Source organism: Festucalex cinctus, chromosome 2 (genome assembly GCF_051991245.1).
Source record: "Festucalex cinctus isolate MCC-2025b chromosome 2, RoL_Fcin_1.0, whole genome shotgun sequence".
NCBI lineage: Eukaryota > Metazoa > Chordata > Actinopteri > Syngnathiformes > Syngnathidae > Festucalex > Festucalex cinctus.
This window is the reverse complement of record NC_135412.1, coordinates 40342833-40370699: the sequence shown is the minus strand read 5'-3', so window position 1 is coordinate 40370699 and position 27867 is coordinate 40342833. Positions and strand designations below refer to the sequence as shown.

The 27867-nt window shown below is 43.2% G+C and overlaps 2 protein-coding genes across 3 annotated transcripts; one reads left to right on the top strand and one right to left on the bottom strand.

Moving 5' to 3' along the window:
- The first annotated feature begins 1477 nt into the window (after positions 1-1477).
- On the top strand, positions 1478-21043 carry otud3 (OTU deubiquitinase 3). 2 transcript variants are annotated; one of them, XM_077515094.1, is made up of 6 exons: positions 1478-1603; positions 4496-4709; positions 15624-15772; positions 18150-18262; positions 18367-18489; positions 20347-21043. In XM_077515094.1, exons 2-6 carry the CDS (start codon positions 4510-4512, stop codon positions 20503-20505), a joined length of 744 nt encoding a protein of 247 aa, XP_077371220.1. In that variant the 5' UTR covers positions 1478-1603; positions 4496-4509; the 3' UTR covers positions 20506-21043. The 2 variants fall into 2 exon arrangements, with proteins under 2 accessions (XP_077371220.1, XP_077371221.1); XM_077515095.1 differs by having other exon boundaries at positions 4456-4709.
- Positions 21044-23650: 2607 nt separating this feature from the next.
- Positions 23651-26685, bottom strand: bcas2 (BCAS2 pre-mRNA processing factor). Its single transcript, XM_077515110.1, has 7 exons — positions 26328-26685; positions 25039-25131; positions 24883-24953; positions 24432-24593; positions 24307-24357; positions 24156-24236; positions 23651-24064 (listed from the first exon to the last, which is right to left on the bottom strand). The coding sequence occupies exons 1-7, from the start codon at positions 26418-26420 to the stop codon at positions 23938-23940; spliced, it is 678 nt and encodes a 225-aa protein (XP_077371236.1). The 5' UTR covers positions 26421-26685; the 3' UTR covers positions 23651-23937.
- Positions 26686-27867: the final 1182 nt, after the last annotated feature.

Here is a 27867-nt window from a genome sequence, read left to right as displayed (position 1 = left end):
AACAGTGACCCGTAATGTTATTTATTTATTTATTTTGTCAGCATAAAAACTGTGGGTGTCCAAAAAATGGCCAATTCTGATGTTTAGCAGAATAAAATTGTGATAAGCGATTAATCGACTGATTAATTAATATAAATAATAAATAAAATAACTTTAGAACAATAAAGATATGCCTTGCATGCAGAATGTTTGACTGTTTTACAATGCTTTGTCTTTTCGTATTTATTTAACTTTACAACAGAGACAGAAAAACAGCAACAACAACAAAAAAAAGGCCAATTTTTCACCTGTTTTCTTATAGGGAGGACGTTTGAACATTGTTATCTTTGTCTCAATAATTTAAAAAAATGGTTGATTTTTTTTGTTGTTGAGTATTTTTAAATAACTAATATTGGCTGATTAAATCTGCTGGGCCCTAATTTGAGCAAATTTGTTACTTCAGATGTGTATCAAACTGATAGCCAGTCTCATTAATGAGAACCCAAGAAGTAGAGCTCGCAGAACCTTCAAAAGGTTGGTGACACCTGCTGTACAATATAAAACTATTTAGATTATTGTATCTCATTCTTTTCATTTTAATACTAATAATCAGTAAGGAGTGTGAAAGATTGTGTCAAAATTATTTTTGTCACAGGCCACATGTAGTCACTGTTTCCCTTGGAGGGCTGTTATGACTGAAACTCACCTGTAAAATGAACTTTTATGTGCTATATATATTCACATACATGCATGGATTGGATATATAACCCTCTCATGCTTTCAAGCTGTTATTTTTAGGCTCACTCACACAGCATGTATACGAATGTAACGATGGGTTGCCAGCACTCGGCTACTCTCCTGTTCCAATCAGGTGGCCAACGTTGATTGCAGCACATGGGTGGCCTTGAGGCTATGGCAGCTGCTTCCAAGCAATGCTCCTTTCGAACCCTCACTTCTTGCTTCTGATGCAGTTTTTATGCTCTTGTCTCACTGTGAATTTGATTTAGTAAACATTCGGTCTAATCTAATGCTTCTCAGCCCACGCCTCCTCCACATCACATTCTCCAACTGTGTGGAGTCATCAGGAGGAGAAGGTGGCAAGTAGATTTGCTCAGAGCTGAGAACAGCAGAAGGTGGGTTGCTATCCCCCACCAAAATAATAACTGGACTCTCCTTTTTTTGAGTCATAAGTCAAATACTCCCGCGTCCCTTGTGGCAGCTGTCAAGAAAATGTATGTATGTATGTATGTATGTATAGATGGATGGATGGATGGATGGATGGATGGATGGATGGAGTAAAATACTCAGGCACAGTGTCTGCAATATTAATTATAATATAATACCGGACACAGCAAAATTAACAATGAAAATTTAATTACTACTGCACTGATGATAAATTATCAAAAAGGGAATTTGTTGAATTTGACTCCAGCATTTATTTATTTATTTATTTATTTATTTATTTATTTATTTATTACCTTGAAGCGGAAGCGTTTGGATTTGCTTTACTTCCGGGTGACGTATGAGGAAGCAAACAAACATTTGGCGTGACGTAGTGGGACGATCATAATTTTGACTCTTTCAATCAAAACGCATTTTACTTACCAAACTTAATCGAGTTCAAGTAAGTAACTGTTGCAAACTATGTATAATCCTCCATTTGTTCGTCCTTCGGAGTAAGTTTCCTTTTCAATGACTTGTTACGTAATCACGAGCCGTCATGTGCTAGCTGCTAGCTTAGCTGTGAAAGTTAATGCATTTGAATGCGTGACTTTACTAGTTATCTTTTCTTATCAACACATGTGGCGCTGATATTTACTGAAAAAAATCTCCATGCTTCTTAAAAAAAAATTCAGCTTGTTGAAGAATATTACTATTGAGGCAATTAGAATTGTATTTGTCCACCTTTCAACAAATATGCTTCTGTTTATAATAATATCCAGGAAATAAATTGAAGCGAAACCGTCTCACCACAAGTATTTACTTAATAAAGCTGGATGGATGTATTTTTAATTTTAAATCACTTTTGATGTTGCTTTGTTTTCCTTTTATGTATGGTGCATTAGAGAAGTTCATTTATTTTATAATGTCCATCCATCTATGCATTTATAAAATTTCATTTTCCTATATCAGTTGTTCTTTGCACTTAAAGATTTTTTTTTTTTTTTTAAATATAAGAATGAAGTGCAAACTACAATGTATTGAAGATCGATATACAACCCCTAGCAAAAAGTATAGAATCACCAGTCGTGGACGAGCACTCACTCAGACATTTTATTCTGTAGATCAAACTCAGATAAAAAGCATTAAACAGTCGTAAGGTCATTCCAAAGCGTACATTTAAGATCAGATGACTTATCACCTAAAAAGTGACTTATTTTTAGACAATTTTCATCTATTATAATGCTTATAATAATAATTTAATTAAAATAGGACAAATATTCGTGGTAAGATCATATGTAGTTTTTGCATTGGAATAAAACATTAAAGGAGTCGTTCACTCCCCAAATGACTTTTTTTTTTTTTTTTATATTGATTACTTGTACCATGGAGACTTGAGTACAGTACAATGTTTTTTTTTTGTATTTGCCATATTCCTAATACAAAAATTTGATTTGAAAAAATTACCACCATTCATTACAATGGAGACCAAATGCAATGCACGTTTAAAGAGAGAGTTTGGATTTTTAGACATCAATCTCTATTTCATCCTCACCTCCAGTATGTGCGATCAGCACTGACTTATCCTTGACAGTGTTTTGTGAGACGAGTTCTGTTCCGGTGTTGGACGAGAAGAAAATAGTCTGACGAGTTGGCTGGGGTCACCTCAATAAAGCGTTTTTCTTCTAAAACAATTTGTGTTCAAAAGAGTGATACATTTGCATCACAATACTCTCTCCTGAAAAAAGTCCGCCGGGTACTACTTTTCTGTTCGTTTGTACTATTAGACGCGCACTAATCTACAAGTTGTTTATCTTTTCGAAGGCGCGACTATCAGCTGTCTGCAGCGCGTCTATCAGCTGTTTGCAGGGCGACGCGCAGTGATACGAATGAACGGAAAAATAGTGCCCGGCGGTTATGGAGTCTGACTTTTTTTCAGGAGGGAGTTTTTTGTGCAAATGTATCACTCTTTTGAACACAAATTGTTTTTAGAAGAAAAACGCTTTATTTAAGTAGCTCCAGCCAATTTGCCGGACTATTTTCTTCTCGTCAAACACCGGACCAGAACTCATCTCACAGAACACTGTCAAGGATAAGTCAGTGCTGATCGCACACACTGGAGGTGAGGATGAAATAGAGATTGTCAAAAAATCCGAACTGTCCCTTTAACATTGTAAAGCGATTTGGGCACCAAAGCGCTAAATGAAAAGCAGTCCATTTATATGAATACACTAGTGTCATGGTGAGTTAAACAAATTCTTCCCAAACCGCTATTCAAGTCATCTGGTGAAAATTCTTCCATTTTTAATATTGCAATATATATAGCAAACCCCCATCAAAAAAATAATCGCAATGTCATTTTTTTCCAATATTTTGCAGCCCTAACCTTGTCCAATGCAGATTTGTGACTCATCACTGAAGAATAACCTTCATCCAGTCATCCACAGTCCATGATTGCCTCTCCGTAGCCCATTGCAGTCTTGTTATTTTACGTTTAAGCATCAATCAATGATGGTTTCATTTTAGCTTTCCTGTATGTAAATCCAATTTCCTTGAAGGGATTTTGCACAGTTCTGTCACATACATTGACTCCAGCTTCCTCCCATTTCTTCTTCATTTGTCTTGTGCATTTTCTGTTTTCAAGACATATGGCCTTTAGTTGTTTTCTTGACGCTTAGATGTCTTCTTTGGTCTACCAGTACACTTGACTTTAACAGCCTGCCCATGCTGTTTGTACTTGGTCCAGAGCTTCGACAGACCACATCTTTGGCAACCATACGTGTAGAGTTGCCTTCTTCCAGAAGTTTGATAATCCTGTCTTTGGAGCCATGATTCTTGCCAATTCACTTGGTTCAGCAGCCCTCCAAGGTGTGATAACTGCACTGTTTGAACTGTTGACTAACGAGCAGATATAATTTGAGGCAGGTGTCCAATTAAGGAAAGGAAATTGACTGGGTGTGTCCTTATTTTCTGCTCAAAATGGAGTGATTCCATATTTTTTTTCCTGAGAATGGAGTGATTCCATATTTATTTCCCTGCACTTGCTCCATAAAAGTAACATTTACTGACCAGCACAATGTTTTTTCTTCATCTCTTTTAGTGTTTGTGAAAGCCAAGATATTGCACTTTGGAATGGCCTTACGACTGTTTCATGCTTTTTATCTGAGTTTGGTCTCCAGAATAAAATGTCTGAGTGAGTGCTTGTCCAAGACTGGTGATTCCATACTTTTTGCTAGGGGTTGTAAATACACATTCATGTCATTTGTTTTAGGTTCGTCTCAGCAATCAAGTTGTTTTCATTGCTTGTTTCCACAGCCCCACCTTCATTTCTGCACTTCTGTGACTGGTTTTGCAGGGCGGTCATATAACATGTCAACAAAACACACAGGCAAGCGGCGCAACAAGAAGAGTGAACTGGAACGAAAGCGAGACGAGCGGTCAGCGTGCCGGGCCCTCGCTAAGGCCCGTAAGAATCTGCCTCAGGATGACGATAACAAAGCAGAGTTTCTCAGTTTCTCTACTCAGCTGCAGTCAATGGGGCTGAAGCTGAGAGAAGTCCCCGGTGACGGGTAAGTCGCTGAGTATTTAGATGACAAAGAATAATTTTGTTTGTTATGAACGCATACATGCATATTCATGAATATTGTCTTGGATGTGCTAAATACATACTGATAGTGGTATACACTGGACTGCAGCATGGAGAGACTTAGCTCTTCGGGAGGTTTTCAGGGTGTCTGTGTCTTGCTGAAGGATATCACAGCAGTAGGCTCGGAGGGATCTTGGGGTGTGGGTGGTCCTATGCCGCATCTTTTCCAATTCTGTTTGTCCACCGGTGGTGGAAAGTACTTCATTACTGTACTGAATTAGATTTTTTTTTTAGGTATCTGTACTTTTTTCTTTTTTAATAATTTGCCTGTTTTGATTGTACTCCCGACATCTGAAAACAGAGTAGTGCCTTGCCATGGGTTTAATTTGTTGATTGACGTTGCTCATAAATGCATATTTCAAATAATCTTTCCCTCTGTTCCAGCCCCCAATAAAATACCAACAAAAAATTGCACGTCCGCCTCCCAGTTCTGAGGACTTGGTTCGAGTCCTTCCTGGGTGGTGTTTGCATGTTCTCCTCGTGCCTGCGTGAGTCTTCTCCGGGTACTCCGGTCTCCTCCCACATTCCAAAGACATGCATGGCAGGTTAATTGGGCGCTCCGAATTGTCCCTAGGTGTGCTTGTGAGTTTGGATGGTTGTTCGTCTCTGTATGCCCTGCGATTGGCTGGCAACCAGTCCAGGGTGTCCCCCGCCTACTGCCCAAAGCCAGCTGAGATAGGTTGCCAGCACCCCCCGCAACCCTTGTGAAGAATAAGCGGTCAAGAAAATGGATGGATGATTGGATGGATATATACATACATATACATATATATATATATATATATATATATATATATATATATATATATATATATTAGTGCTGTCAAACGATTAAAATATTTTAACTAATTAATCGCACATTTTTCTGTAATTAATCTTGATTAATCGTGATTAATTTTCTACTCTTTGCTTCTACTTTCTACCCTCTGCTTCTACTTTTTCCTTCAAAACTTGTAAGAAATATTTAGTTGAGTGAAGTCAAAATGGACTCAACCAATTCTCCAATTCTCAGAACTTCTCGCTTACAGGTTTAGTTCTGCTCGTGAGCATTGGCAAGGCCCCGTAGAGGTAACTTGAGCAGGAAATTTTGCTCTGAGAAGATACGCCAAAGGGATACAACTAATAGGCAGTGTTGGGGAATCCAGTATCCTTAGAGAACAAACCCTGAAACAGTTTGATTTCAGGTGCTTCTATGAGCTTGTTTACCTGCCAGTTATAGATGCACCTGTGGCTAAAGCCACTATGTGGCAGGGTTTTTACTTTCTGGACCGGGATTGCACAACCCTGATAATAGGCTACTTGAATTTGGCTCTGCAAAGTGCGCAAATCACATTAGAGTTCTCCAACAAGCACCAAGCAACTAAATCAAAAAGTAAAATGAAAGTTGCGACTGTAACTACGGTTCTATGAGTCCCGGACGACCGCCAGAAGGCGGTGCTTTAGGCACTGAATGTTACTTTCGCTCATGTGCAGTTCGAGTAATGCATACCAAATTAGTCACCTGTGATCCCTGGGTGACCCTAGAAGGGTATAAGTTCCGGTGTCACCCAAGGTTCGTTTCCTACGGAATCTTCTCGCGTGAACACTAGGGGTGGGAATCTCTGACATGAGGCCGATTCGATATGTATCTCGATACACAGGTTGCGATTCGATTGAAAAACGATTATCTTTCAGAAACAGAACGGTTCGATTAAGTTTGGGAACGATCCAATTTTCGATTCAACACGATTCATTTCAATATTCAGAAGTTAGTGACATTTGTTGCTTGTAAACATTAATCTTAAAACACCACAAATTTTTGCAGTATCTACAAATGTGTTAAAAAAGAACAACAACAATGTGTTCTATATTTTTATATATTGAATCAATTATTTAAATGGACCGCAACAAAGGGCTAGGCGATATGACTGAAAAATGTATCAGTTTAAATATTTATTAGTCGTTATTGAGAGTTATAATTGTTTTTTTTTTGTTTTTTGTTTTTTTTATTCAAAATAAGGATCAGGAAAACAAAATGCTGATAATTCAATTTCAAATATAAATATTTAACCTTTTAAAAAGACACCAACACAATTAAACAGAATATGTGCACATTGTGAAGTATTTCAGAAACATAAATTTAAGACATGAAATAAACCTACCGTCCAGCCAAAAGAAATATGAAGCCACCTTATGGAAGAATAAATCTATCAAACACAATTTAACCACTTAATATATCCAAAAATATTTCCAAAAGTGCCCTTCCCTTTTTATCAACAATTTTTGCTTTTAACAATTTTTGTTTTTCTTTTGGCATCACATTCATTTTTGGTTAATGTATGACATCTTTTTTTTTTTTTTTTAATTGAGACACGATGATGACCACGGAATCACTACTGTTTATGTTTTGTTTTTTTTGGGCTGCCGTTCATTTTGAGTTTGATGATGTAATCGCGGGCACGTCTCAGTTCTCCTATCTGCTGCTCATGCTAGTTGTATACATTGACAGGGAGCCACAAACCGAGAAATGAGATACTTGCAGTGTGCTTTTTTTAGCTTAGCTGGTGTGTTGGCTGTGGAACATACCTGTGTCGTTTGAATCCATGCATTGGATCATCACGGGAGTTATTCTTTTTGGCTCGCGCGCAGTACCAAAGCCGGCCCGGGACATAAAACTAAGTGCACCGAGAGGACTCGAGAGCCATGGGAAATAGTGAGATGTACGGCACCGGCTTCTGCTAACTGTCTCCAGTTGCATGTTGTCACTCGTTGTGCGCGACTGCGCGCGCGCGTGCCGTGTCGCGAGCAGTTGGCGGTGGGCCCTCCCAAAAAAGAAAGGTGCGTAAGGTCTTTGCATTATGTTTACAACATCCGGGGAATGAAGCGTCTCCGAGCGCTACTTTGCTAGCTCTCTGTAAACACGGAAGTAGCTTGAATAGCGATGCTACTGAAACGTAAACAAAACAAGTCGAGCACGGTGCAGAACTCTTACTATTGTTATAAAAACCATAAAGCCTCACTCGCAACCGATTCACAGCCACGCGATATCCAGTCCACAGCTTTACAAGCAATGTATCTAAGGATTCCCAACGGATTTTGTATCGGTTGACAAGTCTGCTACCGATATGGTCGTTTAGCTCCCCTTGACGAACGATGGTTTGGTCGAATCTGTTTTTTGTCCCACCCCTAGTGAACACAAGGATTCCGAGTGACAGTACGCCCTGGCGGTCGTCCAGGAATTCATAGAACCGTAGTTACAGTCGTAACTTTCATTCTATTTTGTCCCTCCCGACCTCCAGAAGGCGGTGCTTTAAGCACTGAATGACTAATACCGGCGTAGTTGCGAGGGATCCCAGACACAAACTTCACTGAGAAGCCCCAGCAGGACCTAAGACCACGCCCAGCGGATGGGGAGAGGCTACATCCACGCTATAAAACCTGAAGAAGGTGCAAGGCGTCGCCCATGAGGCAGCAGTACAGATATCCTCCAGGGAAACACCCCTCAGGGCGGCCCAAGACGTGGCAACGCTCCTGGTGGAGTGACAGCGCACCCCTGACGGCAGGGGGCGGCTCGACAGCAGGTAGGAATGGAGAATGGCATCCACAACCCAGTGAGACAAGCGCTGCTTGGAGAGAGCGGAGCCCTTGGCAGGAGCACCATAACAAATAAAAAGCTGGGCAGACGTACGAATGCCCGCCGTAGCGTCAATGTAACACTGCAAGGCCCTCCGGGCACAAGAGTTCTGGCCTGTCCCCGCCCTCAGCAGAAGGGGGTACATGACGCGTAAGCCATAGAGGCTGGTTACAACGAGTGCCAGACAACACTTTGGGAATGAAGGCAGTGTTCGGCCACAGAGTAACGCCAGCGCCATCCGGGTTCCATCGCAGGCACTCAGGGCTAACCGACAAAGCGTGTAGTTCGCCGACACGCTTGGCGGAGGCAATGGCGAGCAAGAGTGCAGTCTTGCGCAACAACCACAGAAGGTCCGCACCCGCCAAGGGCTCAAAGGGAGGCCTGCACAGGCTGTTCAGCACCAATTGCAGATCCCACGCCGGAATCCGAGGAGCCGGGCGGGGACGAAGACGCAGAGCCCCCCTGAGGAACAAGGACACCAGCTCATGGCTCACCACGGAGCCACCATTAACACTGACACACCTTCAGAGTAGATGGAGATCTGCCCTTATCCAGGAGGGACTGCAAGAAATCCAGGATGGTGGGGAACGAACCCGAAACAGGGTCCACCTCGCGGTCTCCGCGCCACGCCACAAACAACTTCCACCTGTTGGCATACTGAAGTCAAGTGGATGGTGTCCTCGCATTAAGGATGGTCCGCCTGACCGATTCTGCACAGCTGGTCAGCAGCGGCCCTTCAGTGGCCAAACACACAAGCGGAGGCGCCGAGGGTCTGGATGCCAAACCTAACCTCCCTGTTGAGACAACAGGTCCTTCCTGTCGGGGAGACACCATGGCTCGCCAGAGCACAGTTGACGGAGCAGGGGGAAAAACGTCTGGGCCGGCCAGAAGGGGGCCACCAGCAACAGTGTGTGCCCCTCCTGAAGAACCCTCCGAAGCGTTAACCATATCAGAGGGAGTGGTGGAAAGGCGTAGAGGAGGCACTCCAGCCACGGCTGTGCCAATGCATCCAGACCCAGAGGGCTGGTGGCTTCGCTTAGGGAAAACCAAAGCGGGCAGTGGGTTGAGTCCTCGGAGGCAAAGAGATCGACTTCCGCCGTGCCGAAGCGACTCCAAATCATGCGTACTACCTCTGGGTGGAGGAGTCACTCTCCCGGAGGAGGACACTGACGGCAGAGAGAGTCCGCGAGCTGTTTCCGATCCCCCGGCAGATAGGCGGCCCGTAGATTGGCCAGACGGGGAGCAGCCCACCTGAGAAGGTGCTGGGAGGTCTCCAACAGACAGGTGGACCTGACGCCCTCCTGATGGTTTATGTGAAACACGGTCGTGGTGTTGTCCGACCGTATGAGAACATGCCGTCCCCTAAGGTATGGCAAGAAGTGCATGAGTGCCAGGTGCACAGCCCGCAGCTCCAGCACATTGATGTGATCGACCCTGTCGTGCACAGACCAACTACCCTGAGCCGTCCTGTGCTGCCAGACAGCACCCCAGCCCGTGAGGCCCACTTGCCGTCCAAGTGGAAGCCATTTAGCCACCTCTGTAGTGGGCGCAGCGTCAGCAGACCCAGTGGGACCACAGCCATCATGGACGTCAGCTTGCCCAAAAGCCGCAAGTAGGCGACGTAAGGCAGCAGCCTGCACCCTCGAAAGAGCGCGAGGAGGCGAAGAGCATCGTCGACTCGGCGAGGAGACAGGTGGGCCCTCATAATCGTGGTGTCCAACGTCACACCAATGAAGTATGTCCGCTGAGAGGGGACCAGAGAGGACTTGGGCAAGTTGACCCTGATGCCCAACCGGGCCACATGTGACAGGAGATCGGAGGTGTCCCGAATCACCCGAGCCTGCGACGGCGCACAGAGGGGCCAGTCGTCGAGGTACGGCAGCACCTTCATGCCCACAGACTGCAGGGGCGCAAGAGCAGCCTTCACAAACCGAGTGAAGACCCGCGAGGGGAGGGAGAGCCCGAAAGGGAGCACACGGAACTGCCAGTGACGGCCTTTGTAGGCAAAACGGAGAAATCGACGGTGTCGAGGTGCAATGGGGATGTGGAAGTATGCGCCCTTTAGGCCTATGGACGTGAACCACTCCCCCCGGGCGACCGACTGCAAGACGTCATTCGTGGTTAGCATGTGGAGTGGCAATACCTTGAGATGTCTGTTGAACCCCCTCATGTCCAGTATCGGTCTGTATCCACCGGTCTTCTTTGGGACAAGGAAGTACGCCGAGTAGAAGCCCCCGGGCTGTGACAGAGGATCCACGGCCTCGATCGCGTCCTTGGCCAGGAGGGTGGACAGCTCCTGGTCCAGTGCCGAGGCTTTTGCCGGGTCGACGATGAGAGTCACCCTGACCCGACAGGAAACGGGGCCGGTGTCGGAACTGCAGCTCGTACCCGTGGGTCCAGATGGAGACCACCCACGGGTCCGAGGCACGACCAGCCCAGTAACTGAGCTGCTGGTGGGAAAAATGTCTGACGGCCGGCCCCAAGGCCTCAGTCGCTGGCCCTCCGGCCCCCAGGGGCCCGAGAGGGGACGGTGGGTGGGGTCTGCAGCCGGTGGCTGCCTTCAAGGCAAGCGGGCGGAGGAGCGAAAGTCCCCGGTGGGCCTCTGTTGGGGTCGCCGGGAGCCATAAGTCTTGGTAGGCTGGGGCTGAGTAAAGCGAGAAAAAGCAGGGCGGGCCACAGGCCCACTCTGTGGGGGGGTGCAGGGCCCTTTTGAGGCTGGAAAGCTGATTCCTGGTCTCATTAGCCTTAACAGTCCTTTCCAGCGCACCCACAGCGGCCGAACCAAAAAGCTCCTCCGGCTCCACAGGAACACTACGGAGGGCCCTCCTAGAGGCCTCTGTCAAGGGGGACTGCGCCGGCCACATGTGGCGGCGTGCCTGCACCAGGAAGGACATCAGTCGGCCGTGTTCCCTGGTCAAGAGGGAAAAAGCCTGGAAGGCTGCGTCACTGAAGGACAAAGCAGCATCCATGCTGTCCGTTTGCAGGGACGTAGAGAGAGCAAGCATGAGGTGAGCCAAGGAGTCCCCAATGCGACCAGCACGCGCACCAGCGCCATAGGCCCGTGTGATCAGGTCGTCAGTTACACGACATTGGGGTCGAGGACACCGCACAGATGGCCGAAGGGTCTCCTCTGGGGACACAATGAGGGATGCGACAGCTGGTTCCACAGCAGGCATCCGGTCCAAGCCAACACTAGTAACATCATGCATAGCCGCCAAATCACAGCCATCAGCCGAAGGACGGGAGAGAGCCCCAGGATCCCTCCAGCAAGCATGTAGTTCCCGCAAATAGTCCCCAGACGCGGGGACAGAAAAGGCAGAGGAAGGGCGCTTGCGCCGGAAGAAAGCGCTCTCAGACGTCGACTGAGCCTGTGGAGGCACCTCCAAACGCAGGAGGTCCAAGGCATTGCGCAGGACAGCCTGTATAGAACCATCCCCCGCCTCACTGGACGAGCTCCGAGCGGACGCTGGAGAGTTTGGTCCCAAAATCACAGACCCTGGGTCATGGTCATCATCGTGAAAAAAAGCCGCCGAAGCCGCCAAGGAAATGGCGTCCTCCTCCGGAGAAAGCACAGGCATGGGCGGGGTGGATGGTCGCGGCACGGGCGGGGCAGGTGGTCCCTCCGTAAGGGCGGGAGGGTGACGGTCACGCAGAAGAGACCTCACCTCTGCTAACTCAGTCTGTAGGCGCCCCACCTCCAAAGCGAGACGTCGCTGTGTCGCTTTCTTCTTGTTTCTTCTTGAGGGGGGGGGCATGTACAGCGGAAGACGCACGGAGACGTTTTCGGCGCCTCGGTTGGGAGGACGACAGTTGACCCAAGGGGCTGGGGTCACTGACACTAGGGGCCTCATTTATAAAGCTTGCGTACGATCAAAATGAGGCAAAAACTCTACGTACGAACATTTCTGCGCCAAAGGTGGTATTTATAGAGAACACACTGAACGTGAAACTTTACGCACCGCCACGTCAAGTCTGGACCTACCGTACGCAATCCGCACATTCTGGAGACATGGGGAAAACAGCGACACAATCAGTTTTGTGGTGCATTTCTATTCCTCAAACGACATGTATGCTGGATGTTGGGTCACATATATTAATGTTTGTTTTGCGCCAGAGTTGCTCGGATGTTACAAGCGCGCAGTGGGGCGGAAAGCTGCATGTGCATGAACATTTTAAACGCTCGTTTTCTCTCATTGATCACCTATCTTGAAAAAGCCTCATGCAACAAATCATATTAATGACAACTATGTAGACATACTGCACGCATTACATCATCGTGCCGCGCAACAATATGCCCCAATAGTAACTTCACCCGCCCGCGCCGCGCAATTGCCATTAAAGGCTAAATAAAACGCACAAGACACAAGACAATAAGGATTGAAAAAAATAGCTAGAAAAATAGTCTGGTGCAAGCATCTTTGCTATATGGAGATAGGGTTTCGTCAAGCAAATAAATAAATGCGCGCGTCAATAAAGTCTGCCATAAACATTCACAATGCGATCCACGCAGCCGTGATTCTGGATGAAGATCCAAAAGCAACACATTAGGAAATATTAACAACAATAATAGGGTGGCCAATTGATCGCCTAATTTAGAGACAATTTAGTAAGTCTGAGTGAAAACAATACAACTGTAAGCGGTTAAGAAAATGTATGGATGGATTATCATTATTATTATTCCTTTCCTTATTTAAAAAATAAAATCTGCGTCTGTGCGCCATCTGGCGGCATTATCGTGATTTGCGTCCCGCTTGGTTTTATTGGCCTTCCGTGACTCGACCTCTTCAATGAGGGTTTCAATGTACAACTTGTTTTAAAATCTTTCTTTTTTTTTTTTTTTTTTTTAGGACCTACCGTTCACACGAAAATTCTAGTACATTATGGTGACTTTAGATTTCTTTCTTGCCTCTCATTGACCGTCCAAATTGTTTTGGTTTGATGTTCGCCAACACGTGCTGCTTATTAATACGCAGATGAGTTGCTTTCCATTGCCAAATTTGGGGTGAAATAGGCGGACTTGGGGCGGGGAACGGCGTGGAATCTGCTGCGCACACCGGTTGGGATCGTGTGGCATTTATAAAGGGAACTTGCGTGCAGATTTGCGTATGTGTGTATACGCATGGTTTTATAAATCTCTTTTTTTTTTTCTGCGTACGTGGGTTTTGAGTTTCGTTCGTACGTACTTTTCTGCGCAGGTTTTCACGCACAGTTTTATAAATGAGGCCCCAGGACTGCAGGCCCGGCCATCTCCGACATGGTCAGAAACAAGGCATCTCGGGCAATGATCGTCCAGGACATCGGAGGCCTCAAAGAGGATACCACAGTCCATACAGCAATGGGAGTCCTCCATCGCAAACACAAGGGGGCCCAGACAGCGATCAGCGGGAAGCTGAGGGAAGGGGGCGCGGGCGCCACCTGCACAGCAGACCCATACCGAGCAGCTGACGCGCGGATAGGGGTAGACAGCAGTCGTGAAAGTAGCGACAAGCTGAGAGAAGGGGCGCGAACGCCACCTGCACAGCTGAAGCCAGGTGCGGCACCACAGGCGGGACACGCACAAAAGTAAGTAAGATAGCCAATTGATCGAGCGAGAAGCGCGACGCCGGTAGCGGGGACGCGGACGCTGCTCTCACCAGAAGGCAGCAACCAAACGGTAACACCGTTGGAGAAACCGGCGCTAATAAACCGGGAGAAGGGTAAACCACGAGTCGTGGTAGCCAGGGCGCTACCCCACGGGAGGTTAGAACACGCTACCACATCGGGTCACAAACGAAAGAAAGAAAAACACCATCGCCGCAGCCTTTGGAGGGCGAACTACGCAGCTCTGACCAATTCGGTCCCAAGGGTCCCAAGGCTCCCAAGCGGCGCGGTCAAGAGGATAAATACAAATCCTTACACTCTTCGAAAATGCGTTGTATGCATACGCCACGTGAGAAGAAAAGAGGAAATGAACCTTGGGTGACACTGGAACTCATACCCTTCTAGGGTCACCCAGGGGTCACAGGTGACTAATTTGGTATGCATTACTCGAACTGCGCATGCGCAAAAGGAACATTCAGTGCTTAAAGCACCGCCTTCTGGTGGTTGGGAGGGACGAAATAGAACTACATATAGTCCATGTTTATTCATCTTCCCATTACTGACTCTTCCAAGTCTGGCTGTACACTGAGTTAACAGTTAAAAAAAGAAATAACGGCTTTAATTAATTTAAATTAATCACAGAGTTAACGCTTTAACTTTGACAGCCCTAATATATATATTAAAAATAATAACATGATCAAAATAGAATCATATGAACACTAGCAGTATGTGGATCATGATTTTATGCATTCATTGTATGGCTCCTCTTGGTGTGTGCATTTTGGCCAACAGGGGGCAGTATAATGCATGCATACATGAAGAAGACGGTCACAGCTGCTCAGTAAACGGCAGAAATATTAGTAGTTTTTCACGGAGGATGCCTGTGAGTACTGTTTTATTGTCTGTCGACCTGTTTGCTGTGGCATTTGTCTTCAAATAGATTTTGCTGGAAGGGTTATAGCACTGCAACATTGATACTAGTTTTGTTAGCCCCTCTAGGAACATGTTTGTGGATTTTCATGAAGACAGTTATGTGTCAATGTGTAATTTATATGTTTGATTTGACAATAAACTGGGAATGTCAATAAACATCCATCCATCCATCCATCCATTTTCTTGACCGCTTATTCCTCACAAGGGTCGCGGGGGGTGCTGGCGCCTATCTCAGCCGGCTCTGGGCAGTAGGCGGGGGACACCCTGGACTGGTTGCCAGCCAATCGGAGGGCACACAGAGACGAACAACCATCCACACTCACAAGCACACCTAGGGACAATTCGGAGCGCCCAATTAACCTGCCATGCATGTCTTTGGAATGTGGGAGGAGACCGGAGTACCCGGAGAAGATGTCAATAAACAGCTTAACCTAATTTTTGAACAACTGTTCCTTCTAATTGGAACTTGTCATTAAGTTGGCTTCCACAATTTAGTGCTCCCAACTCATATTTTTGCTTGCAGCTCAAGACAAAAAAAAAAAAAAAAAAAAAAAATTGCTGAGCGAGAGCTCTGATTTAAAAAAAAAAAATAAAAATAAAAAAAATAAATAATAATAATGATAAAATTCATGAGTTTGTGACCCTCGTAAATCGAGGTACCCCTGCATCTGTACTTTCCTATTTCTTACTTTGTCAAAATGTTACCTGCAGGAACTGCTTGTTCAGAGCTCTCGGGGACCAGTTATCAGGCCATTCCCAATCTCACCTGGAGCTACGTCAGGAGACCGTTCAATATATGATGTCCCATCGACAAGACTTCGAACCCTTTGTAGAGGATGATATTCCCTTCACGGATCACTGTAAGAAAATGACCCCGTCATTAACACTGTGGCATTTGATGTTAATTCAGGGTTTCCCAAACTGGCAGGGTACACCATGGACTAGTCTTCAATGAATCACAGCTCACATAGAGACAAATAAGCATTTACACTCACATTCACAGTACCGATGGGCAGTTGTCCTCAATCAAGCTTGGTACGAGCAACTGGCGGCTCGCAGCCACACTCTGATCACTGTTCACAAAAATCATTTCAAAACATAGTGTGTGTGTGTGGGAGAGTTGGTTTCCTCTACTACAGTGGACCACTGAATACACGAAAATTTTCCACTTATTTGCAGATGTTTTTTCAGTATTTTTTTTTTCCAAGATTTATTTGTGGTGCTTCTGCAATGCAACTTCAGCATCGTCTTCCGCCTTTCTCGGCAGCCGCCATGAAATGAGATAGGGGAGCAGCTGATTGGACAATAGAGGTCACGTGTCTGTCGGGAACGCGCATGAAGTTACGGATACGCATCAGCTTTACGACAATACGCCTCGGTTCCTAGGTGCCAAAAGAGGTGCAAAAGTGGTCATGCGCGTGGCTCGCTTTTTTTGAAGCAGTGAACGAGAAGCAGATTTGTGCACTCGTAACTGATGATTCGTGTCCATGTGGTTGAGAAAGTACGTTTGATAAAGTTTAACCCCCGATACAGATTTGCTGTCAGAGTATTTTGCAACACTTACGCATACAGATCATGTTCTACGTGTGTGTGTGGATCATGCTCTACGAGTGTGTGGCACTTTTACACCCGTTTTGGCGGCGACATCGTGCCGATCAAAGCAAAGTGTCGTAACTGCAGATTCGAGAGCTCTTGTTTGGTGATTTGTATCTGTGCACTTAGAAAATATTCCTACGTTATGGCTGTGGGGTGGTTTTGTGGCTACGAATCTTCAATTATGCATATGCGCCTCGTGGTTTACGGATACAAATATGCAGATACATGTGTGTGAATTTTTTGTACGTGTGTGTGCCTCTCGTTACGGGTATGTGTCAATTTTGCACCCGTTTTGGCGGTGATTTAGGCGCGGATCAAAGCACAGTGTCGTAACTGCAGATTCAAGAGCTCTTGTTTGATGATTTGTATCCGTGCACTCTGAAAATATTCCCATGATATGGTTGAGTTTTTTTTACGGCTATGGATCTTCAATTACGCATATGCGCCTCGTGATTTACGGATGCAAATCTGCAGTTACGTATGTGTGCATTTGGTTTACGTGTACATGCCTCATGTTACGAGTATGTGTGCACCCGATTTACCTCCATACGGGATGATGAGGACATTTTTACTTTTACAGTACGTTTACTTATATTGGTGACCCAACAAAAACTAGGTGTCGAAATTAATCGATTACTTGCTAATTAATCAATGAATCAGCAGGCCATCGATTATCAAATGAATCTTCAAGTAATCATTTAGAGACATTTTTTTGGCCTAATCCTCTGATTTAAGCTTCTCAAACAGAAATTATTCTCTGATTTCTATAGTCTTTCTTGAGAGAATGATTATCTTTGTGTTTACTGCAAATAATACATGTTCAAACTTCTGCTTTTACACTTGCAGGTAAACAAATACTTAGCTATGCCACAAATGTGCACTCATAAGCATAACAGAGAAAAACTGAGATTTTTTTGTTGTGCAATGTGCTCAGGAGGATGAATTTTTTAAAGTTACTTACCAGAACACTTAACTCATTTGCTCCCAATAATGTTTGTTTTTTTGTTTTTGTTTTAAGTGTCCCAAAGACGTATTTATAAGTTTTTTTTATTTCATTTATTTTTAATGCTTGAGCATACAGAAGGCTTTGATGCAGCCTCTCAACTGCAAAGAACGGTTGAAGAAATTATAGTTATTACACAAACGGCCAGCAGGTGGCAGCAGAACAAAGGAGATCAACCAGGGCCATGTAGAAAAAAAGCTAAATTACTTACAATTTTAAATAGATTTGTGAAAACTGATGAAACTTAGCTCTCTTCTAATGCTAATTGCTGCAAAACGGAGACAGAAACATATTTTTTTTTTCCTGATGAAAGAAGAGACTTTAATCTTTCTTTTGATAGGTTCCATGCTTTTATAGCAATAGAACACAATATTCCGTGGGCCTTGCAAAATCAGTCAAAATCCAGTAAAACAGCCGGGAGCGAACGGGGTTGCTTCTGTGAAAATGGCTGGGAGTGAATGAGTGAATGAGTTAAGAAACAAACAGAGCAACTAAGAGACAAGTTTCCATTTCTGTGCTTGTGTATTAACTGCTGCACAACCAATTTTGTCCATGTCCAAAATTTGGGAAACCTTGCATTTGGTGAAAAGACATCATGTGAGTATGTATGTATATACGTTTGTTCCTTTCACGCATAGTATCCAACCTGGCACAGCCTGGAACATTTGCAGGCAATGACGCAATCGTAGCTTTTGCTCGCAGTCAGCAGGTGAAAGTGGTCATCCATCAGCTGAACACGCCACTTTGGGAGGTGAGTCTATGACTTTTTTTTTTTTTTTACAACCTGATGCAACCAATGCTTATGCAAAGACAACCTTAACTCTTTTGATTTACCATTTTTGTTTTGGCTGGCAGATTAATGGCACAGAGAAGCAGATGTGTAGAGAACTACACATTGCATACCGCTACGGAGATCATTACGACAGTGTGAGGCGCATCGGCGACAACTCAGAGAGCCGTAGTCAGCTACACATTCAGGTATATATTGGATGGCGGGAATGAAGTGTACCATGATTAAGTAATTTATATCTTATTTGTCCTGGATAGTTGGAACAAAGTGTACTTGTTTGTCAATGTGCGTGTGCATGTGAATGGAAGATTGCTGAGTACATATGTGGTCAAGTTTGCAATCATTTCTTAATAGAAGACAGGCGGCCTTAGCAGACTGGCTCTAATCATTCTGCAGCGTTAGATGTTCTGGTTCTTGAGCTTCTTGAGTCATCTTATGTGAAGCTAACATATAGCTAGGCTATGTGAATTTGAGTGCGGAGCAGAGCAAAGCATTCTTCATTGCAAGCAGAAGCAGTTCTTCATTGCAGCAAATGCATAACTTATTTACAATTATTCCTACACTAAGTTATGACTAAAACTTTAATTAATTTTAGTCAAAAGATTATAACTAAAACTAAATTGAAATTTCTTGTCAAAATTAACACTTGATTCGAACAATGTTATAATCAAAAATAATACAAAGCAGACTTTGCAGACTGCCCTAGTCTTGCAAACCTCCTCCCCACTCATACCTGAGTTGCAACATAAGCAAACCTATTATTAGTTATATTTTGAGGAGGCTTTTGCCCTTCCGTATTTTAACAGGCAGCTTTTGTAATCAATATGGAAGTAAATGCATGCATGCATGCAGAAAAAAAAAACGTGACAATAATCAGTTAATCAAATTGTTGCTTTGTAATGTAGGGGGTAATGCCCTTTAGCAACTATGTATGTTAAATTTTCTTTTGGTTGTTTCATTATATGAAAACTGACAATTGGGCTAAATTTGAGCATTTTCCCTCCCTTGCGAGCAAATCAATGGCACGATTACAGTAAACGCCAAAACGAACCCATCTGTGAAAATAATTGACTCCCCCCTAAAACGGGTTTGTCGCATGTAGATGGCTGCAGGCACTTAAAACGGAAAGGACCATAATGACCCAACACCGTATGCATCTAGAATGTACACAAAATCATGAACCCATGTTAGATAAATGACTGTATTCAATAGCTATAATTTTAAATACAAACAAACCATCTTCAGTGACACTCATCGAAAATATTAGCTGGCACACTGCCCTCAGACAAGACCAAGATTCCAACAGATGGTCCCAAAGTAATACATTTTCTGCTTTAGTCAGTGTGATGGTGCTTTTCCATGTGACACTCGCAGAACTTGCAGGGCCAGCAGCAGGAATTCAGGGATGGTCAGAGAGACAGATGAGAAAAAGCTTCACCGACATCCTCGAAATACGGCAATACAATGCTAGCCTCCATCCAGAACCGAGGAAGGTAGCATCAGAGATTATATTTGTCTCATTGGCTGCAGGGAACATTTGCAAATGACGGGCAACCTTTAAGAATGACAAAGATGTGAGAAATACTGAGGAAGCACTTTTGCTGAGGTTTGTTCTACATTACCAGTAACACTAGTGTTCTTCAGTTGATAAGGAGAACCTGTTGTACCTGAATGCAACCAAAATGTTTCTTCTTCGGTACATTAAAGTTTAAAAGGGAAAAAAAGAAAGAAAGAAAGCTGTTTCTTCTTCGGTTGTTGCTTCAGGTGTTTTTGGTGCACTGCTGTTGCTATAGCGTCTCCATAATGGCGCGACACTGCAACTGCAGTTAAAATGCGTTCCTGTCAAGCTCAAATCAACAGCTGATGTGCTGAGTTGAGCGATATCAGTGGCTCAGGCTGGACGTGCCGAGCAAATTAGGTGGAGGTGGCCGCCTCCGAATTTTTTACACAGGAAAAACCCTGCATTGGAGACAGTTTAGTTTTCAAGGAAGAGTGACAACAACAACTTCAAATTGAGTTAACCGAATATTTTCTGTCATTGTCAGGTGTCCAACAAGCGGAGAAAAGAGAACAAGCGACAAGAGAAGAAGCGGCGTCAAGAGGAACTTAATCGACTCAGAGTCCTCAAAAACAGAGGGGACCAGAACCAGAATCTACCAGAACCCGTCACTTTAATACCAGCCCTTAACACACTCAGTATATGAGACTCCACACGGACAAAGAAAAATGACTGCTGGTGAAGGAGGTTTACCCTCAAGAATTTTCACAAATTTAACACAGAGTCCCAAGAGGGTGACTTTGCGACAAACGTTAAGTGCCTTCAAACGTGGAGCTTGGAAAAGACGCAGCGGCTCAGACCTCATCTTGAGTGTTCTTACGTTCGCGTCGAGTTTAATACCCGATTTGTCAACGTTTGTGTGCGCGCAAGCGTGTAGTTAACACAAGAGTATTTGATGAAGCATTATTTTGTTAATTTGCCACAGTCTTAATTCACTTTGATTTTCCAGATCATCGTTTATTCCATCTGACCAAAGGAATAAAAACGAGTCAGACCACAAACTGTTTTCCACCCCGTTGACAAGGACTTGTACTCTAAATGCAGATTCCACATAATCTATCATTTGTCATCCATTATTTATTTATCCAATCTCATTTTTGTCATTATGGCATCGAAGTTCATAGCAATACAATGGTTGCCAAATGTTGGAAAAAAAAGAATAAAGGGCGTTCAAACAAAAATAACCCATTAGTGTTTGCCCATTTTTAAATATGCTACAGTGGCATTCTTAGGGATAGAATGCAGACATCTACCAAGGTTGGGTCGTTAACAAAAAAAAATAAAATAAAATGTTCTTCGATGCTTTATTAGGCTACTTACTGGTTAATGATACTTTTTTTTTTTTTTTTTTGGTCCCGTTCCAGTTTATCGGTGATCATTAGGTAACCCTGAAGTGGACTGACTTCATGGTTGGCAATGTGGAGATGGGAGGAGGAAAAAAACAAAACAAAACTTTAAAATCAATATATGAAGCTCTTCACTGGTTACTCAACTGTTCCCAAAATGGAGCTGAATGGCAGAAGTCATAAAAGTATTTTGTTTTGTTTTCCGTTTCCAAGGACATTCCCTTCTATGCCTCTGCATTATGCATGGCAACAGTTAATGTTTTCTTTACTACAATGACTGCTGCATTTAAAAAAAAATTAGGGCACAGTAACATGCATGTTAGCACAAACGAGGATGACAGTACTAATTTCATGGGGGGCGGGTGTGGGGGGGGGGGGGTGTGGTTGATGCAAGATCAAATTTTTAAATTTATATATTTTATTTATTTTTATTTTTTATTTTTTTTTATTTTTTAAAGCGTTCCTTTTTGTAAAAGTAGGCGTTTTGGTGACAGTGGCGCTGTAACTGCACGGTTGTCAAGTATAACGGAACGGAGGACACGGAGCCCACTTGAGATGATGCAGCGTAACTCACTTAGCCCATTATTCCGGAAACATAACCTAATTAGACACTATTGACTCTTAGCGGAACCATGCCAGTTTCACGTCATTGGCGATAAGAGTCATTGGACTGGAAGGCGACGTGAAACTTTGTCGCCCTATTCGGCTAATCTAATTGGACACCAGCACGGAACACTGACCAAGAATAGCGGACAGAGTCTGGTTACGGTCAAATACATCCAGACATTTTGGAATGTCAGGAAAAGGAAACATAAAATATAGATCGACATTCTATAGCACCAATGCTCACCACCATTATTTTGAAAACATTCCTTCTTCGCTCTGAATGGACTTCTGAATGCCTAATTTTGGCATTTAAAGGGATACTTAACTTATTTAGTCCATTATAGCAATAAAAAGTGAATATTTTGTTTATAATTAATTTTACACTTTCATTATTTTTCACGTACAATTAGTACCTTTAAAAACACATTTTGCAACTTGCTGTCGACTGAAAATGACATCACAAGGGCTCAGGTAACCAATCACAGCTCACCTGTTTTCTAGGTTTGGTCATGTGACATTCACAAGCTGAGCTGTGATTGGTTACTTGAGCCCTTGTGATGTCATTTTTAGTAGACAGCAAGTTGCGAAATGTGTTTTTAAAGGCAATGTCTGCCAGTTTCACTCTAGAAAAGGCACTTTTTAAATACAGGATTTAAACAATCAAACTACTTCTCAATTTACACATCAGGGCTTGTCTTCATTTCTGGTGGTGAGTTCGTCCTAAACCCGCACCCCCCCCCAGCCTGTATTTTGCCATTTTGTGTTTGTTTTGTAAACAGCGGGACGTTTCTGTGGAGAGACAGTGTTTACACCCCTCCAGCCAATTGCAGAGCAGGGGGGTGGTGTGTCGCAAACTGGGCGGGTGAACTTGTCGGTTTTGTGAGGTCACTCCCGCGGCAATTTGAAAGCACGCACGGATTTTTTCTTCACTCCCTCACTCACTCATTCACAGAAGTTTACATGTGTGAATGAGTGAGTAAAAAAAAAAAATCTGTGCGTGCTTTCAAATTGCCGCGGGAGTGACGTCACGCAGCCGACACGTTCGCCCGGCCCCGTTTGCGACACACCACCCCTTGTTCTGCGATTGGCTGGAGGGGTGTAAACACTGTCTTCTCACAGAAACGTCCCGCTGTTTACAAAACAAACACAAAATGGCAAAATACAGGCTGGGGGGGTGCGGGTTTAGGACGAACTCACCACCAGAAATGAAGACAATGTAAGTTGAGAAGTAATTTGATTGTTTAAATCCTGTATTTAAAAAGTGCCTTTTCCAGAGTGAAACTGGAAGACAGTGCCTTTAAGGCTACTAATTGTACATGAAAAATATTGAAAATAAATTTATTTTAAGCAAAATATTGACTGCCAAATATGGCTAAATAAAGTATCCCTTTAATGGTCCCTAATTCAGTTCCTTAATAATGTGAAATGCACGTGTCTTGAAAAAGATGACGTTAGTGTTTATAAGTATTGTTTTTTGTTAATGAATAAGGATGTTTTGAATTTTATAAAAGTGGGTTAATGAGCATTCAACCTTGGTTATCTCCTTGCAGTTTTTTTTTTTTAACTCCACGTTTCAGTGTATATTCAGAAATAAGTCTGCTAATTGTCTACATCGTTGCCCATAGAAACATGTCCTGTACTGATGTCTTTGTGTGTGTGTGTTTTTTTTTTTTTTTAAAACAAAAAATCATTGCTGTAACATTTTCTTTTTCAGAAATTACATTTCCAGGGCTTCCAATTGGTTTAGCAATTTATTTATTTATTTTTTTAACCTAAGCACAATTAAATAACTGTCACCAGGCTCAGGCTTGCTGATCGCCGAAATGAAAAAAAGTCCACTTTAGGAAATGTTGACTTTATTAAAATGCCATAAAACCAGAAGTTAATGAAGAGAGCTGCCGATAAACGACAAAGTGACAGGAAACGATCAATCACATCCATGGTTATCATTCATATCTGCGCTTGCCTGGAAATATGAAGTCATTCAGCATCGTTAACGTCCCTCCACAGTCTGTTCTCAGACTCACCTTTCCAAATGTTGACTCCTCCAAGTTTGACTTTCTTATGTCATTATAAAACAACTGCGACATGTCTGACAAAGATCGAATAAGTATCGTGGGAGGGAGTCAAAAATCCTGCCTAATGTTCTCCTTGTTCTCGTCCCCCTGCTGCTGCCTGAGCTGACCGACTTCATTTTCCAGATGTACGATGGCTCGCTCGATCTCGTAGTTCTTGCTGACCAGCGACACCCAGCTGTTAGTGGACAAGATGTGGCAAATCTTAGCCTTCTGGATACGAACAAATGAAACTCAATGAAATGCATGCGGCTCGTCACGCGACATACTTTGACTCCAGCTCTCGCAGTTTGGCTCCTCCGGCTAACTGGTCATTTTTACGCTGCCAATTCAAATCTTGAATTTGTTTCCTGTGTGTGACAGAAGTCAAATGAACTGATTAACGTGTTCATTTAACTTCACTTTGAGAGAACTGTTCACCTGAATTTCTGAAGTTCCTTTTGAGCCATCTCGATCATGAAGGCCAGGGTACTGGAGGAGGAAGAATAAGGTACTTTTAGGTCAAAGTCCACATTTTTCCACATGAAGAAGTAACCTTCACATACTCGTTGTAGACTTTCCACGCGTTGGTTCCATACTGCGACATGAGTTCCAGGTTCTCGATGCGGACCGCCTGGTGCTCTAGCTGGGCCATGGAGTTGTTCACACACTCCTGCCAAGCTGTAACGTCATTCTTCTGACCTGAAGAGGGTGCTGGCAGCTCATATCTACAGAGGAAAGACGACATCATTTGATGTAATCAAATTTAAAGATGCATCCGTTTTCTTCCACTTTAGCTAGTTGGAGTAATGGGGACGGGGAGTTAAATATGGCAGCCCATCAAAGTGTTAAAAGGGTAGCCTTGGTAGTGCCCATTGTATACTGTGAACATGTGAACTTACTGCTAAATATAAAAAAAAAACAAAAAAAAACTGCAAGGTACTTTTTCTTCAAAGATTTAGTCTAAGTATTCTTTATCCGAATGTATTTTTTTTTCCACAATATTGCAGAACTGACCTCTTCATGCTCAGGAGCTCCATGGGTTGTCGTGCTGCTAGGCGATCGAATTCATTCTTCATAGTTTTAGTCTGGAGGATGACAAGAGGCAAGGTTTTGATTTTTGTCACTGCAGGCGCTCTAAAGGCAATTTTACGGATCTAGGGTGTTTGTCACCTCAAAAGCAGAAAAGTCAGGAGTAGGCAGGTAGCTCAAGTAGTTCTTGGTTGGTCTGTATCTTCTGGTTTCCTCCTCCACTAATGCTGCAGCCTGAGAATCAGATCACATTTTTTATTAAATTAGAGGAGGGAGGTGGATTAGTATAGCACCAATCTTCCACATCAAACAATGCCATCCTGAAGCCCAAATAGTCAAGTAACAGACATAGCCTCAATTGGCCGACAGGTGCTGAAACACCCCTTCACAAGTGAATGGGAGGTTATGGAGGGAGTTTCCATGCAATGACAATTGCTGAAAAGGTTATGCTTAAAAAACATGCTTCTTTCAATTACTTCTGTGAAAGATAATACATGTTGGTGGGAAAGCAATACTGATTTTCAATAACGAGATTTTCTTTTTCTCTAATGCTAGAAGAAATGCAGCCATTAAAAGCATTTTTTTTGTGGAAAAGTGTATGGCTATTTTATTTTAGGCATTGGGTATTTTGCTGTGACCGGCAACTATTCTTATTGGTCAATCGCTGTACATGTCTTATCGAAACAGACACTTCTTGCTACAAGCTTACTTCCACTTGCCATAACGTCTACCAAAGGCAACTCTGAACCTCTGCAATATTGCAAAATTATCACTAATTGAGACTTGTGTGCTGAAAAATTAACCATAATTTCGATCTTAATGTCATAAACCAAATACACAAAAGTTATAGTAGGCTAGTAATGCTAGTATAACAGCCTATTTCAGTGACAAAACAAATTGAAAACCAAGTGAAAAGAGACAGATGTGGCCGTTATGTCCCAGATAGTTTCAATAAATGCTGATTGACTATAGCCATTAGGGCTCTGAGATCTGCAGAGTTGGGTTAATTAGTGGAACCCAGAGTCCAAAGTAAACACGGTGAAGCTGTATTTAGCCGTTATGCTGCACACAAATGGAATAAACTTCCAACAGAAGTCAGCCCAGATAGTAAATGCTGTTAAAGTATGGCACGAGCTGGTTGTGGTACACAGCTATAGGCACAGAAGTGCCGTGAAATTCACGGCAAAATAATGCTAAATCGGTGGCAGTCACGGCAAAACAACCACTTCGTGTATTTTAAGGTCATCTGGCTCGGTCCATTCTAATCTTCCTTCACATTTTTAATTCGGATATAACGACCGTAGTATTAGTATTATATTGATCTGCTTGGTATGAGCGAAAGATATAGTCCACCAATAAAACTAATAGCCAGAGTATCTTAGCACATGCTCAGATTTAGCATAATAGCTTTCAGATTACACTTTACTCACAGCTTCTCTGACACCGGCGGCATCGTAACCTTGGTCAAAATATGGTAATGCATCAACAAACACTTCACCCGCAACTGATGCAGTCCCAGACATGTTAATCTAGATAAAATAATTGCGCCGCTTTCTTTGACGTTCGGGTTCCTTCTTCTTCGCTTTCGAGTAGAAATGTGGAACTGCTGTTGAGTTGCGATGACTGCTCTCCAGCGGTGGGAGTGTTTTTAAATCAGAAACAGGTTACGATGAACTAAAGAAAAAAATGTAAATAATAGTAAGCTAATGTGCTTTATAACTTATTTTATTCACTCATCCATTTCTACAGCACTTGTCCTCATTAAGGTCGCGGATGAGCATGCATGGACAATAAGTCTTCAGTACCTATAACCTACGTTTTCTTGGAATGTGGGAGGAGTTCCCAGAAAACGCCCATGCAAGCATAGGGAGAACATGGCTTCATTTCTTCTTTACAGGGGATCATTTTACACATTACAGATACACATACTGTACAGTGACACAGTAGGTTTCGTAGAGTACATTTTACTCAAAAAGATTATTTGGTCCCAGCCTAAACAGAGTAACATTAACGCTTTTTACATTACATTCATATTTAGGCTACTCTGAATATTTTAGTCTCTCCCAACTGTAAATTTTATTCAGTTTAGACTATGACCAAATGCCAATTTACCCAAAATTAGAGTAAAATGTTTATACTGTTTAAATTGCTGTTTGTATTATTTTTTAATTACACATTGTAAAACAATGTGGTATAATAATTTATATGTTTTATATTTATGACTTCCGGCTATGGCACAGCAATAACTAATGGAGCACCCGTGTAGTGTCACCCCCAATTGACTAACTTATTTCATACATCGTCCATTGGTTCTCAAATGTTGTCACTCTTTTCTATCGTCACAACCCACTTACAGAAGTTGGGAACAATAGTTTCTACGACCACCCAAAATGGCTCAGCGACCCACTTTTGAGTACCGACCCACCAGTTGAGAATTCTGCTTTGTCCACTACATATCTAATGACAATGAATGGCTCAGACTCTTTGATTCCTCCTGGTTACGTCAATCATCAATGGGGTTTATGCCATGGAAGAGGCGGGACGTGATTTTGCGCATCAGTTTATTTCCGGTCCATGTTGCGAACGCGCAACACAGGGCCATAAAGTCGGAAGCACAAGTATTTTTGATGCAGCCCATACGTCGCAAGACGAACCGAAACAAACTTGTGCAAAAATCAGTCCCGCCTCTTCCGTGGCATATACCCCATTGAGTAACATCATAGTCAATACGTGTCATCATAGTCAATTATCATCGTTGCCCCTTATTGCCTGGTAGAGTGTAAAGCTCAGTATTAATTGGCCCACGAGCCAATGAAAGAAATTGGCATTGCCAGCCAACGAGATTGTTTGAATCACAACTTGAGAGCGGTAAAAGATAAAAACGAAGGAAAATCTCAATAAAAATAAAAAATAAAACATAAATAAATACATAATTTTAAAAAGCATTAATCAATTTCGCAATTTAATGAC